This window comes from Spathaspora passalidarum, assembly GCF_000223485.1.
Source record: "Spathaspora passalidarum NRRL Y-27907 unplaced genomic scaffold SPAPAscaffold_2, whole genome shotgun sequence".
Lineage (NCBI taxonomy): Eukaryota > Fungi > Ascomycota > Pichiomycetes > Serinales > Debaryomycetaceae > Spathaspora > Spathaspora passalidarum.
Window position 1 is genome coordinate 1,603,055 of NW_006767426.1, and position 15,427 is coordinate 1,618,481.

The following is a 15,427-nucleotide window of genomic DNA, read 5'->3' on the forward strand; positions in this document are numbered from 1 at the left end:
TTTTTACGGTTGGTCATACCAAATTGAACACATAGTGTAATCAAACAGAGATCATGCACATCATATTAATAATATCGCCCAAAGTATAAATAGCCATGATTATTTTCACTCCCAGTATATTTTGGAAAATTGTTTGTCGATTAAGTCTACAATAGTTCTAATGAGAGTTATTTTATTTATGCCTATTCTTGCAGCCATCGCTGCTGCTCATCATGGAGATCACGGCAGTGCTAGTAGTTCCATGCCTAGCGACCATCACGATATGGCTTCTATGTCCAGTGGTCACCATACGGGATCCACCACGGTAACATCCAAGCCATCTGCTGGTACTGCTGCTGCTACAAGTAGTACTAATGGTTCTCAGTCTACTAAGAAAACTACACAAGCTTCCGGTTCAACAACAAAAACAACACAATCCGGAAATGGTGCTGGTCAAGCCCTGGCTGGAAGTGCAGCCCTCTTCCTTTTAGTATGGTCATTAATCTAGGTTTATAGTCTACTGTGTATTTCGGCTCCTATACCAGCCTGGTTTATGTATATGTCTAATATAAACGTTCTATCAAAAATTCTTTAACTATTGTACTTTTTTACTCAATTTTCCACATTCGTCCAACTTGTAAACTCCCAATAAATAGGCTAAACGCGTAACAACCAAATCTATAGCCATAGCAATAGAGTCTCTGGCTAAATCAACCTTAGACCCATCAACTTCATGCCAATTAACGGCTTGTTCTTTAAGTTTCATTTTTTGAATTTCAGCAAGCAATAACACTTCAACATCAAAAATCCACCTTTCGGTATGCATATGGGGGTAGATTCTCTTCACTGCTTCAAAGTTAAATATCTTGAATCCACACTGAGTATCTTTAACATCTCTGATACCAAAGACAAAAACAAGCGTGTGAAGTCCATACATCAAGAAATTACGAATAACCGAACGTTTAATAACCGCGTCAGTATTAACCATATGGGCACGGGAACCAATAGCTAATGCTGGTTCATTGGTAGATGCAACAAATTCAACAAGCTTGGAAATATCAGAAAATTTAGTGGCTCCATCAGCATCAGCAAAGAGGGAATACTTTCCACGACTATGCAATAATCCGTGAGTTACACCACCTCCCTTACCTCTATTTTCTGCCAAATGAACCACTCTCATGATGTGAGGGGTTAACTTGTATTCTCTGGCTTTCTCAATGGCAAACTCGTCCGTTCCATCAGTTGATCCGTCATCTATAATGAGTATTTCATACTTGTTCTTGTGATTTTCCTCAAGGTACTTAATAGCCTCGTCCAACATTTTCCCTAATCTTTTAGTTTCATTATAACAGGGAATAACGATACTTAAATCGATCCCGGAATCTTTGAATTCGCTAGTGCTATCTATTCTTGGTGGTAAATCATATCGAACTCCAGTTTCGTCGTTGGTTTTGTATTTAAACTCAGAAGTATATGGAAGTCTCGGTTTATGACTAAGGAGAACCACAATGCTGTAAACGGCAACAAAGCCTAGGACTATAACCAGGATTCCCACGTATATTGGATTCATGGTGGGCATCGCTAGTTTGGCAAAAGAAAGGTACAATTAATATTAAGGTTAGAAAATAATCTTAACCGATCAATTTTAAAGTGACAACAAGATCGAACTAACTGTCACGTGGCCAATAAATTTTTCAAAATTTATCGCAACTTGAGGCGGGGGGGAATACAAACAATAGCGCTTATGCAAGCAAAAATATTTAGTATTTATGCTTACTATATACCATAGAAAATAATATACATATACTGTATGAAACTAAGGCACCGCAAGCTTTGTCACTCTGTTGTTTATAACACGAGCATTGTTAACAAACACTTCAACCAACTCTTCAAGTCTAAAATTATCAGTACCTTGAGTGATCTTGTCAATAGCATTAAACACTTCCAATGTATCTATTTCTAATTCAATCTCATAGGTTATATCGTGGGTTATAATCTTCTTACCTTGTTTATTCTTGGATTCTAAAGGAACCAATACTCGAGTCAAATCAAATTGAGTAATGGTGGGTGCATGAGTCCATGATGTTCTCTTCTTTTCCCGAACCAAGCTTGGCTTATTCTTGGTGATTATTGGCTCAATACTGTTTTCGGGAACTGGAATTTCCAAAGAAAGAGATAACCGAAGATCATACATCGAAGAGGGGTTGTGAATGTACAAATCCGATATTCTTTCCTTTTGGATAGCAACATATCTAGGAGGGTTTATTTCGTTGTCTTTCGAAACTCTCACCTTCTTAATATGTTCACCCTTGCCTCCAATCTGATAGAAAGAATCAGTTTGATCTGATTCCAACATATTGAACTTTCTTCTTGGTCCTGATTGTTTATGTCCCTTGTGTTCTTCTTGGTAATTTCTTTCCAATTCTTCAAAGAATTTCCGTACCTCTTGCCATGCGATTTCTTCAACTTGCATATCATAACGGATATTTGAATGATCGGTGAAAATACACTCAGTGACCACGTTAACATTTAGTCTATTACCAGTTCGTTTATCTATTATTTTCCCAAACTTTAATTCCAATTCAACGTATTTACGATTACGATCTTCAATGTTGGAGAAATTGGCATAAATCCATTCAGCAATTGTCCGAGTTACGGAAGCAGGTGGAATCACACCAGTGATACTACATTGCAAATCGACACTTCTTGTAGTTGTGTAATCAAACACATGTTTATCGGAAAGTTTGGTATGCTGTACATTTCCATTAGTAGGTTCATTTGTTTCCAATTGGATTTCAGCGCCTTGTTGATTTGGTGGGATCCATTGCTGAGCCCATATAGGAGGCGTCTCATATCGTTTTGGTTTCATTGAGCTTAGTTTCTTTTTGATTTTAGTCAAGTCATCCTCTTCCTCAATAATAGTATCTTGAACCTTGGCCTTTTCTACATCCTGTTCAGTTACCTGAACTGGTTGTTCTTCTTCTTTAACTTCTTCGCTTTCACTGGGGATTCCTTTGGGTTTACTCTCTAGTATTTCACCAGTAGTAATATCAATATCATTTTCATTGGTGATATCAGCAATTGAATTTCTCTTAATAAAAGGGGATGTTACAGGAGGTGGCTTATGCAGCAAAGTAGGGGTAGTGAACAATCCTATATCTGGCTTTTTGATCTCAAAAGACTCTTCTTGTTTAACAGGAGGTTCAGCAGGTGTATCATTCAACATATTTGTGATTGAATGACGTTGGTGAACTGAAGCCATTGAAGGTCTTCCAGTGCTGGAAACTGATGACCTTGCTGAAGTGGATTGGGGAGGTAGAGGTTGTCTCATTGGGAGTGGGGCTGTGGGTGATGCTTCTCGTTCGTGATCACTTGGAGGTGAATCATTATTCAAGATTGATCCAACATTCATGGTTGTTTGTATAACGGGCTGTATCAAGGCGAAGTATGGGCTATGTCAACCTTTTTTAGGCGCAAATCAATTTTTGTATGTTGTTGTTTTTTTTTTTTTTCCCTGGTTGAAGAATTTTTGGTTCGTCATGGATTTGCAGTAAAAGAGAAATAAGGGAACTACAAGTGTGAACGATTTTTCCTAGTAAACTAGAGTACACGGTAATACATAATATCAGATAACCAGTTTTTATTTTACATTTTATATATAGACTATTTCTAAATGTTCAAGTTCTTGTTTAATCTGGCAGCAACAGCATCAATGAACTCTTCAGTGGTAACATAAGAAGATCTATCAGTCTTACCTTGAGTCAATGCCAAATCCTTAGTCATGATATTATCCTTGGCAACAGTATCGATAACTGCAGCTTCTAAATCATTGGCAAATTTGGTAACTTCGGGAGTGTTATCTAACTTACCTCTTTGAATCAAACCTCTGGTCCAGGCATAGATGGAAGCAATAGAGTTGGTGGAAGTTTCCTTACCTTGTTGATGTTGTCTATAATGTCTAGTAACAGTACCATGTGCAGCTTCAGCTTCAAAAGCCTTTCCATCAGGAGTCATCAATACTGAGGTCATTAAACCAAGAGAACCAAATCCTTGAGCAACAATATCAGATTGCACATCACCATCGTAATTCTTCATAGCAATGATATAACCACCTTTAGACTTCAACATTTGAGCAACCATATCATCAATTAATCTATGTTCGTACCAAATTCCTAATTCGTCCATCTTAGCCTTGTATTTGGTAGCGTACAAGTCTTCAAAAATATCTTTGAATCTACCATCGTATTTCTTCAAGATGGTGTTTTTGGTGGAAGAAAACAAATTCAACTTACGGTCAATGGCTAAAGCAAAAGAACTTTCAGCAAAGTCAGTAATTGATTTGTCGGTATTGTACATGGCTAAACCAACACCTGGAGCGTCAAAGTTGTAAACTGGATATTCAACTATTTCACCACCGTCCTTTGGCTTGAAAACTAATTTTAATTCTCCAGCACCTGGAACTACAATATCAGTAGCCTTGTATTGATCACCAAAGGCGTGTCTTCCAATGATGATTGGTTTTTCCCAAGCTGGGACAATTCTTGGAATGTTTTCAATAACGATTGGTTCCCTGAAGACAGTACCACCAAGAATGTTTCTAATGGTACCGTTTGGAGAAAGCCACATCTTCTTAAGACCAAATTCCTTGACACGAGCTTCGTCTGGAGTAATAGTAGCACACTTGACACCAACTTGGTATTTCAAGATGGCTTCAGCAGCGTCAACAGTGACTTGATCGTTGGTTTGATCTCTGTACTCAATACCTAAATCGTAATATTTCAAGTCGATATCCAAATAAGGCAAGATCAACTTGTCCTTAATGAATTGCCAGATAATTCTGGTTTGTTCGTCACCATCCATTTCAACAACGGGGTTCTTAACGTGGATCTTCTTGAATTCAGTCATGTTTTAGTCGATTACTTTGATATATAAAAAAAAGGAAAAAAGACGAGTTGATTAGCTAACTTGAAAAAAAGACGAATTAGTCCCCAAAGGTTAGAAATTGCTGATATTTATAACCCCAATTTTTGAACATGTTGGAAATTTAAAAATTTATCACCATAAAGCGTCGTTTCCGAAACCTTATTATTTCGCGGAGTTTATGTATGTATTTACTATTGTAGTATGGATGTTTTCTTAGCTATCGGTAATTGACCCCGAAATATTTTTTAGCAGCGTTTCCCCGGGAATTTCTTGAAAATTTATTGTTATACACACGTCGCAAATATCAGACAGATCGGAGGATTCTCATTGGTCTTGCTATTTTAGACAATCATGCAACTTTTTCTACTGGCTATGATACGTGTTTGGTACATTACGTTGATAGGACTATCTTTAGGTTTCAGATTCGACTCTTTTTGGTAAAAATTTAAGTTTTAAACTTCCCTCTGATTGATATTTGGCTCTATATAGCGTATGCGCCATGTCTATTCAACGGGATAATAATTCTAATCCCGCACTCCATTATTTTCTACTACATTCGACAAATTGTACACAAAAAATATAACAGTGACAATAGTGGCTGCAGTTTCAGAACGGCCCAGAAATGGACCCATTTTCTCTTGCCTCAGTTGTACACAGCTTTTGCTTTGAACAATTTTCGAAAGGGGTCAAGCTTGTCCCTCTTATTAGAAGATTCCAAGCTACTATTTGAGGAGAAGCATAAATCTATAAAACACTACAGATATAGGGGAAATACCAATTTCATTTTCGCCGTGTAGACATAAGTGGTGGGGTATATTCTTTTCCGCTTACTTTTTCCGCATTTTTATTTGGTTTCTTGTTCCGTATTTTTCCTCAGACCATTTCCTGCTCCGGACCCGAAGAATTTTTTCTATGCACTACTGATCTAACTCGCCAACGATAACCACGCGTCAAGGCGGATGCATGTCAACGGATTACTCATATCATTGCTGTGGAGTCTATTGTAAAATTGAAATACAATGTAATGGATTTATTTCCCGCAATCGTGGGGACGATTGGTAGCCGTAGATATGAAACTTTATTATGCATGTCATGTAATGGTCTGTTTCATACGAAAAGTTTAATAGGTAAGCCTTGTAGAACACAAGATTCAAGATCTATGACAGGATTACCTCCATACTTTGCACAGAATGTGGAACCTGGTAAGTTTTGGAAATCGCTAACATGACGGTAAAAAAAGTTCAACTTTTAGTCAAAGTAAGCAGACCTATAGTTCAACCCTTTGCTTGCATAAGCTGGAGACGTGTAAGAAGCATTTCCATTAATACCTAGAAGCGCTAGATCCAAGTCTTAAAAAATTGCTGATCAAAATGCAGATAGTGTTAAATTTGCTTTCACTTGCGTCTTATCCTAGTTTTAGGAATTGCGATTTTTGCAACTACACTCAAACTACCTATAACACTGAAGTTGAAGCAAGTCATCAAAAGCTTAAAGACAAAGTCCAGCATCACTTCTGGTCCTGGTTATCCATTGGTCATACATAGATAATTTAGGTGTAAGAAACATGATTAGAGCCTAATTAAAGAGATTTAAGCTGGTAAGTTCAGCATTATTCGCCAGATACCGGTTATGAAACATCTTCAAGTACTGAATTCAGTTCATACGATTTGAGGTACATAAAACTATGTCAGTTTGCTCAAATCGCGATAAGTTCTTTTAGTGACGTCACGCGAAATTCACGCGAAATTCACGTAGAAATTTCAATTTCAATTTCAAACACGAGCTATTTGCATCACTTAGTTACGAACTCTTTGAACATATCCGCATTCAAACTGAAATTCTCTATTTCACCTTCATTTCTGGAGATAAGTCCAAAACTTTAATGCCTTGGGCATCCAACAGACTTTGCAGAATCATAAGCCCCATCCTAACACCTTTGTCCCTGACATTGACAGAAGATTTACGATTCGCGTGCGGCTTAGTTTCCAAATTTAACCTTTCGGGTTTCGATCTTGGAGTAGCAATATATCACTTTGTTGACAATATTGTTCTATTATTAGAACAGAAATATAATTAATGCAAGAGACAATAATTCTGGTCAAACTTTATAGAAACAATTCTATCATTTTGAATATGTTCTCTTTGGCGTAATGCGTTGCCGAGTGTAGTCATCGACTGATAAGGTAAATTTTATTTTTTTTTCTTCTTTGTTTTCTTTGAATCGTTCGTAACAATTTCTTAACATAAATACGTGTTTAGTTCCTGTGCAATACTACTTCACCTCCCCCTTTTTTTCTTTAATGGCAACTGAACATGCCTTCAAGTAATCACAAGAGACGTCATCCTAAAAGGATCAGGTCTGAAGCACATGTCACCCAGGAGTTGCGAGGTAATGCCTCCAGACAACACCTTCATCCACAATCTGCAACCACATCCACTCAGCCACAACTGCAACCACATGATCGGTCACCATTAGTAAGAACGGTCCCAAGTACACCCAGGTTAGAAGGGTCCGGTGATATGTCTCCTCTATTGAAAATCAAATCATTAAACAAGATCGATATCCGTTCACCAATTGATCCAGACTTTTCAGTGTTGTTGACCCCGGGAGTAAATACCATTGCCAACACTATCAATAACGAACTCGGAGATTCCACTCCTGATTTACTATCATTACGTACAATTAAAACAAATGCATCTAGGATTTTCAGTATAGTTCCAAACACATTTTATTCCATACAGAATTTTTATAATGACTTTACGACCATAGATTGGGGTGATGCTTATATCCTTGCCAATAAATTTAACTACGAGTTAGAGACAAACCGGTGGATCGGAGAAGATGGGAGTCTGCTTTCTAGTCAAAGTTCTGATTTTGTTCAAGACCAAAGAATCCCCTTTTACAAGAAGGCCTATTTCATCTTAGGTAAATGGATCCTAATAGTAGCTATTGGGTTTATTTTTTCATTAATTGCATTTTCAATCGACAAGTTTGAAATATTGTTGGTTGGTTTCAAACGAGGCTACTGTAAAACCAATTGGTTTGCCAGTCAAGTAGCTTGTTGTTCTGATAGCGTAGGTCCCAATAAAATTGCATTCAATGTTTTCAAATCTGGGGTTGTTCCACGAGGAGAGAGCCAGTGTTCCGATTGGATCAGCTGGTCTAATTTAATCGATGAGCCTTGGTTTTCTCATGTCAGACTTGATTTCACAATCTACGTTGTTTTGAGTGTGATCTTAGCTGTTGCTGCTTGTATAATTACATTAACTACCAAGATTTCTGGTGGAACAATACCTCGTCAGGCAATTGAAAGTGATACCACACAAAAGGAAAACACTAATGACCAGCATGATGATGAGAACCATGCATCAGTGACTAAACAAAGAATCATGTATACTGCCCATGGGTCAGGTGTTCCAGAAGTGAAAACGATATTATCAGGGTTTGTCATCCGTAGATTCTTGGGTACATATACTCTTATTGCCAAAACATCTGCATTAATATTTGCAATTGCCTCGGGAATGGCTTTAGGTAAAGAAGGTCCTTATGTTCATCTAGCAACTTGTGTTGGTAATATCATGTCAAGATATTTCCCATTCATTTATGACAACGAGTTACTCAAAAAACAAATTCTTTCAGCAAGTGCATCTGCTGGAGTTGCTTTAGCATTTGGATCACCATTAGGTGGAGTTTTATTCATTTTGGAAGAAATTAACAACTATTTGCCATCACATACTTTGTTTCAGATTTTCTTCTGTGCAATTATCTCCACGTTATTCTTGAAGTTTCTTAATCCATATGGAACAGGAAATACAGTCCTATTCGAATTACGGTACTTTTCAGATTGGAAACCAGTTGAGTTGATCTTGTTCATTATTGTTGGAATTGCTGGTGGGTTATTTGGAGCTGGGTTTGTCAAGTTTGTAAGATGGTGGCCCAAGAAGTTCCGTACTTTGAAACCAATTCAAAACCATCCTGTGTTTGAAGTATTTTGCATTTCCTTAGTTACAGGATTAGTTACATTTTGGAATCCCTATACTAAACAAGCATCAACTGAGTTAGTGTTAGACCTAGCAACTCCATGTAGTGCTCATGAATTAGACCGAAGCTTATGTCCAACCACAGAAGACCAATACGTTCGCGAAATGGGATCATTGTTATTCGCATTTATTGTTAAAGTGATTCTTACCTTCATTACATTTGGGTTAAGAGTTCCTTGTGGTATTTATGTACCTTCGATGGTTGCTGGTGCTTTATATGGACGTTTATTTTCCATGTCTATTCAGTGGGCGAGTCTCGTCTTTAATCGCAATGAAGGGGAACAAAACGCTTTGGGATCAACATTCAAGGCCATGGGTTTGATTTGTTCTCCAAATTCCCCAGAATGCGTAGATATGGGGATATATGCCATGATATCTGCAGGAGCATTCATGGCTGGAGTGACAAGGATGAATATTACCATTGTGACAATCTTGTTTGAATTAACTTCGTCATATACTTATGTTCTTCCTATTTCCATAGCTATCGCAGTGGCTAATTGGTCTGGTGGACTATTTGAGAAAAATTCACTTTACGAAGCCATGTTGATTAGTAATGATTATCCATTTATGTCTCCTGAAACTGAAGCTATAGATCCATTTGTTACTGCCGGTGAAATTATTGAGAAAAATATAGAGCCCAAGCGTGAAGTTGATGTTAGAGGCAATATTGTATCGGAGCATGTTCAAGAAGACAAGAAGCTATATCTTGATGTATCTAAATCTTGCTATGTTTCTGTGAATGAATTGCAGTCAAAGCTTATCTTGTTGGCGGATCAATGTCTTAACGATGGTTGTTTACCGTTGCTTAAGAAAGATGTTTGTGTTGGTATGCTATATTTTCCAGAATTGGAAGCACGTTTGGATAAGATTAAGGAATTTTGTGTTAGGTACGAGATCAAAGATGAAATCTACTGTAAAGTAATGAATGATGATGACTACGATGATGGTGATGATGATGACGAATATAATACTAGCAGACCAAATCACCATATTTGTCACAATGATAATGTTATTAGGAATGTTTTCCAATATCAAGATGATTATTTCAACTACGGGTCAATTATGGTTGACGAATATATGGATGCCATGTTGACATTAGAAGAATTGACTAATCTTACAAGATACGTTGATTGGCATCCCCTTTTTATTGACTACGATTGTGAATTAAGCTTTGCCCATTTGATATTTGATAGAATTGGTATTAGAGTAATTGTTTTGTTGAAGGAAGGGAAGTACTACGGAATATTGCACAAGAAAGTGCTTGTTGATTATTTACGAAGATAAAATTGTTTTATTATGACATTGAATGACAAGTTGTTTTTATGACATTGCATGATCGATATTCTTAAACTTGACGTTAATATACAAGTCAGCTAAATATGATTTGAATAATTGTAAGTTTTCTTTTAAATGCTGGAAATTGATTAGCTCTTCACTGATTTGATAACTCTCAAACTGCAATTGTTGTAACAAGTGGAGGCTAGGTGTGAAATATTGGTTTAATCTTAACTTGGCAATCTCGAAAGAATCGAATCTATGTTTCTCATGATGCTTCAACAACTCAAGATATCTAGTATATGATTCATATAGATACTCTATTATAAGTAGGAATTTTTGGTTTCCAAGCACGTTCACTTTGAGAAAGATTATTGAAGATAACTCGTTTAGTACTATATTTAATTTGGGTGGATTTTTGAAATAGTCAAGATACATTGAAAGGTACAATTGTGGTAATACCATGTCGGAATTAAACCAATACATTCTCATGGACTGTCCATGGAATTTGGAAAAGTTTACCATCATTTTGTGAATCTCTATCATCGGATCTGTAAATATTGCCATGATTTTTTTTTCAATATTGTAGACTGTCTCTGATGGGAAGCTTGAAATTTGGTGTTCTTGAGCAAAGTCTCCACTAATAAGTTTTTTAAGGGTTGATTCATGTGATCGAAATAAACAATTCATAATTGCTAACAAACTAGTTAGATCGTAATTTATCTCAACTATTCTTTCCAAGAAGCTGGTAAGATGTTTATTTGAGATTATTCTCTCTAGCAATATTGAGCTGGTGCCGTTATTTGATAACGTTTTGAGTATAATAAACATAAACGATACCATAGTAGAATTCAAAACCCCCTCTAACATGATATTGAGAAAGTTTTCTTCAAAGTACTGACAATAAATCTCACTTAATTGAGAAGAGCTGACTTCAACAATCTCATTGAACATTTCAAGATACTTGATAAAAGTTTCTTTTATGCCAGGATTAACTCTTTGCTCTTGCAGTAATTCTTCATCATACAAGGAAGTGAACTCTAATTCAAACAATTCTTGCAAAGTCTCGTGAGTATAAAACCAGTTACTTAAACTTGAAGAATCATTAGTTAGTTTCATTAATTTGATAAGGTTTCCACATTGATCGTATTCCTTGTTGTATTTAAGAAAATTACAAATTATTCTGAATAGTGGTAAATGATTAGTGCTAGGGAATGACGTAACTGTTCCATTGGGATTATCAAGGGCTAGCCAGTAATCGAATATTAATGGATGCTTGGAACAAATCTTTAATGTATTAATGACCAAGCGATTCAAATAAGTTATTTGGTAGTCAAGCAAGTTACTGTGGTTGACAAAACTGAACAAGTAAACTCCTAAAATTCCTGCTATTTTGGTTGAATATTGTAGGAAACGAGAATCATCATTTAAAACAAAAGAAATTAATTTCTTGAACAATATTGTTTGAGGATCAAATAACTGGGTGTTTATTTCACTGACTTGAAGCAATGCCAAACTTGAATAGAAGTTATTTTCAATCAAATGAGGTATTAGGCTCTCAAAATTGTTTGAGGATTGAAGTTCTTGACAGATTCGTTGTAGTTCTCTGGAAAGGTCTTCTGAAACTTGTCCAAAAGCAAGTAATGGTAGAGTCGAATTGCACCTCTGTTTGAATGTTAGTATTAAGATCACCAAAGATTCACTTATGTACTAGTACTCGCCTTCTTCTCGAATTCAATAATAGACTTTTTTACCCGCTGTACCAAATAATCAAGATTGGTAGTACTTGGTTGTTCCGGCTGCAATATGTGCGTTCGATTTCTGGAAAGCATTTTTTTTCTAATATCAAGTAATTTACGATAATATCGTAGTTATTTGTTTTTCTTGGGATATTTGGCTGTGTAGCTATTGTTTTAGAGTTATCAATATTTGTTTCATCTTTTTTGTCTGTTCTCAAACTTTCTTGCAGCCACAGGAAGATCTCGGAAAAGAACCTCCGAGCAAAGATTAAACTTGCAGCCAAAAAAATTAAATTAGAAACAGAGATTGTTTCAAGATCCCCAATCTGTAACATAATTGACACATCTTATATAAAAACCAGATTCCTTTAATTTTTTGTACTTTTTTACCCCATCTACACGTTCGACATTTATAGAATACAAGTGTGAACATATAAAATAGTTGTTACACTTTTATTAATTTTCTGAACTAATTAATTAAAAACCTAATTTAAACCGTCTCAGACAACAATGTACACCTATAATAAGTTTGGATCTCGTAACTCGAGCAGCTCCAATTCAAACTCAACAAAATCTTCAACTTTACAATCTGTCCAGTCCAACCATAGAATAGAAAAATCTTCCGGCAAAAATACAACTCAAGTTGAATTGGATTATTGTAACAACTATGTGCATAGCGGTATTCCATCTACTAAGTACATTAGAAATGTTAGTAATCCAGTTGAAGGATACCCCAAATTAGCTAAACTCCACCAATTGAAGCGTCAACAGATTAAGAAACATGCCCTCAAGCCATATGGTTACAGAGTTTCTACTGATAGAATTGTTCCCACTTTGAATAAGTGGATTGAAGTGTACGGATTGAAATTTGATGTCATAATGATTGGAGCATTAATTGAAAATCAATTCATTTTACCAATTTTAAACAGTATTCCGATCTACAAATTATGCTCAAAGCCAGGATTTCTTTTTATTTGGTCAACAACCCAAAAGATTCAAGAATTAACCAAGTTATTGAACAATGACAATTTCAACAAGAAATTCAGAAGATCTGAAGAGTTGATTTTCTTGCCAATTGACCGAAATTCTCCTTACTATCCAGGAGATTATGGTAGTGGAGATCTTGAATCCTTACCTCTTTTCGAGAGGCAACAATGGCATTGTTGGATGTGTATCACTGGTACCGTCAGAAGATCTACTGATAACCACTTGATTCATTGTAATGTTGATACTGATTTGCAGATTGAAACTCCAACCAGTAAGAAAAACGCAAATGCAGTCCCAGAGGCAATTTATAGAGTTGCAGAGAATTTCTCCAATTCAAATCGGAGATTACATTTAATCCCTTCGAAATTAGGATATGATACACCAATTAAATTACGTCCTGGCTGGGTAATCATGGGCCCTGACGTTTTAATTAATAATTTTGACCCAGTTACTTACAACGAAGAGTTGTATTCCAAGTCAATGATTAAGTATAAGCAGACGGGTACAGGAGGTCAAGCAAGTGGTGGCTACAATAATGTAACCACTCAATTCTTGGTACCCCAAACTACTGAGATCGAGGATTTAAGACCAAAAAGTCCAACGATTCCTGCAAAGTAAAAATTTTCACTTAAATATTGCTATTGTATTTGCTGTTAGTAACTAGCTTCGTTTAATTTTCTCAATATATAGATAAAATATATTCACAATTTGTAGAAATCAGAATTTGATGAGTTGGAAATAGGAAGTTTATCAGCATAGTTCAGAGAACTCTGAGTGAGCTGAGTTAGGTTATCATCATAACAAATTGTAATCTATCTTAGAATGAACTAATTTGAACATACTGTAATAGTTTGTATTATTGGTTCAGAAAGAGAACATCTTGAAGAAAGCGATGAAGAAAAAAAAAATCTTTCAACTGAATATTTGTAGTCTTTTTATATCCGGGTAACAGTAATGAAAAAAAAATACTTAGACCTAGAAACTGGCACAAGAATTTTGCAGTCAGTTTACATTTCACAAAGTATTATTCTTAATACCAAAACATTATACCAACTAAGTTATAGTGAATATTATTTGGAAGTATTAGTTAAACTGATAATATTCTAGAACAATCTCATATTGTGCCATTGTTCTATTTAAAACTCAATATTCTTTGTCAAGGATGAGAATTGTTTTCTTCAAGTAAAAGTTGAATAAAGTCTGTTGGTGCTAATTATATCATCGGTATGGATTGACCTTTTATTTACTATTTATAAAGCAGTAAAAGCTTTCTTGACGTCCTTGGAAATCTTTTCCTGCTGTTGTGCCGATATTTTCCATCGTCAATAAAGCTTCACTAATGGTTCTCTTGGTATTATTTCAGAAGTAGATATTATACTAGACTATCAGAAAGAGATTTGTGACAACTGTATCTAGATTCAAAGAATTCAATGAAAAAGCTAGGTTGTATTGTAAAATTAAAAAAAATTCAATATCATGAGTATGTTAAACTATGTAATTTTTTCGGCATATTCAACTGGTTCCGTGGTCTAGTTGGTTATGGCATCTGCTTAACACGCAGAACGTCCCCAGTTCGATCCTGGGCGGAATCATTTTTTTTAGTCATTGATTATTCGGAAAACACTAAAAACATTGGCACTTATAGTAAATTAAATCAATTGAAGCCTGTAAGGCAAAAAATGCTATTCTATGCTTGGATGCGTAACCCGATAACATTCAAAGTTTAAAAAGAAGAAAAAAAAAGTAGGTTAAATTTGAATTTGCAGATTCATAACCGTAATTTGGCTTTTTGCAGTTTGATTAAAAGGGATCGGAATTACATTTTTGCCGGAATGCATGGATGCCATATGGGGTTAGTCTATAATACCAGGAATGTAATGATATTATCTGAAATTGGGCGCCATTACCGATGTTTATGCTGTGTATCACCTATTGTTAGTTCTAAGGCTTTAGTACATGCTATTATAAGATACAGCCTAGGAAATGGAATTGCTAATGCTTTTCATAATTTTAAATTGCTTTTCAATATTTACCGACATCAACCGGAGGAGAAAACTTGTTTAGTAATCATTTATTGGAAACTTAACTTTATCCCTTTTATTTGAGAGGTTTTCTTTTTGATTTGTAGTTCAATAAGGAGTTGTCAAACGCAAACCATCCCTTTAATTAGCTCCTGTATATAATTTACCTGAGTATAAAACCAAAAAGAAAGTGTGTTTCCATTGTTAATCGGCAAAAGCCCAAACTAAATCAACTAAAATTAAATACCGTGACGGTATCACATCTCCCCTACCACAAAACACAAAATAATCCCTCTTGATATTAGAAAGTATCAGATTCTTAGCCAGATCTATTTCATCCACATTTTAGCTCCTGAAGGAAAGAAAAAGAGAGTTTAGCACAATTGCATAACAAAAAGTTTCTTGACAAGCCTCCCCCTTACGAAAAAAAAAAAAGCACACGTCTTATAGCTTTCACTCCCC

General features: G+C 35.7%; 7 protein-coding genes across 7 annotated transcripts; 3 read left to right on the forward strand and 4 right to left on the reverse strand. All coding sequences in view use genetic code 12, as the record gives it.

Annotated features, from left to right (window-relative positions):
- Nucleotides 1–11: 11 nt before the first annotated feature.
- On the reverse strand, nt 12–1,583 carry ALG5 (dolichyl-phosphate beta-glucosyltransferase; the record flags this gene model as incomplete). Its single annotated transcript, XM_007373927.1, has 1 exon — nt 12–1,583. One exon carries the CDS (start codon nt 1,547–1,549, stop codon nt 575–577), a length of 975 nt encoding a protein of 324 aa, XP_007373989.1.
- On the forward strand, nt 179–487 carry SPAPADRAFT_49449 (uncharacterized protein; the record flags this gene model as incomplete). The annotated part of the gene is made up of 1 exon (XM_007373928.1): nt 179–487. The coding sequence occupies one exon, from the start codon at nt 179–181 to the stop codon at nt 485–487; it is 309 nt and encodes a 102-aa protein (XP_007373990.1).
- Nucleotides 1,584–1,795: 212 nt separating the features above from the next.
- CET1 (polynucleotide 5'-phosphatase) lies at nt 1,796–3,391 on the reverse strand (the record flags this gene model as incomplete). The annotated part of the gene is made up of 2 exons (XM_007373929.1): nt 1,796–2,890; nt 2,969–3,391. The coding sequence occupies 2 exons, from the start codon at nt 3,389–3,391 to the stop codon at nt 1,796–1,798; spliced, it is 1,518 nt and encodes a 505-aa protein (XP_007373991.1).
- A 215-nt stretch (nt 3,392–3,606) lies between these two features.
- On the reverse strand, nt 3,607–4,953 carry IDP2 (isocitrate dehydrogenase (NADP(+)); the record flags this gene model as incomplete). Its single annotated transcript, XM_007373930.1, has 1 exon — nt 3,607–4,953. One exon carries the CDS (start codon nt 4,882–4,884, stop codon nt 3,649–3,651), a length of 1,236 nt encoding a protein of 411 aa, XP_007373992.1.
- A 2,469-nt stretch (nt 4,954–7,422) lies between these two features.
- Nucleotides 7,423–10,227, forward strand: GEF2 (Gef2p; the record flags this gene model as incomplete). Its single annotated transcript, XM_007373931.1, has 1 exon — nt 7,423–10,227. The coding sequence occupies one exon, from the start codon at nt 7,423–7,425 to the stop codon at nt 10,225–10,227; it is 2,805 nt and encodes a 934-aa protein (XP_007373993.1).
- Nucleotides 10,228–10,263: 36 nt separating this feature from the next.
- SPAPADRAFT_133460 (uncharacterized protein) lies at nt 10,264–11,760 on the reverse strand (the record flags this gene model as incomplete). Its single annotated transcript, XM_007373932.1, has 1 exon — nt 10,264–11,760. A coding segment is annotated over one exon (1,497 nt), but the record flags the coding sequence as incomplete, so codon positions are not given.
- Nucleotides 11,761–12,438: 678 nt separating this feature from the next.
- On the forward strand, nt 12,439–13,582 carry KAR4 (Kar4p; the record flags this gene model as incomplete). Its single annotated transcript, XM_007373933.1, has 1 exon — nt 12,439–13,582. The coding sequence occupies one exon, from the start codon at nt 12,468–12,470 to the stop codon at nt 13,560–13,562; it is 1,095 nt and encodes a 364-aa protein (XP_007373995.1).
- Nucleotides 13,583–15,427: the final 1,845 nt, after the last annotated feature.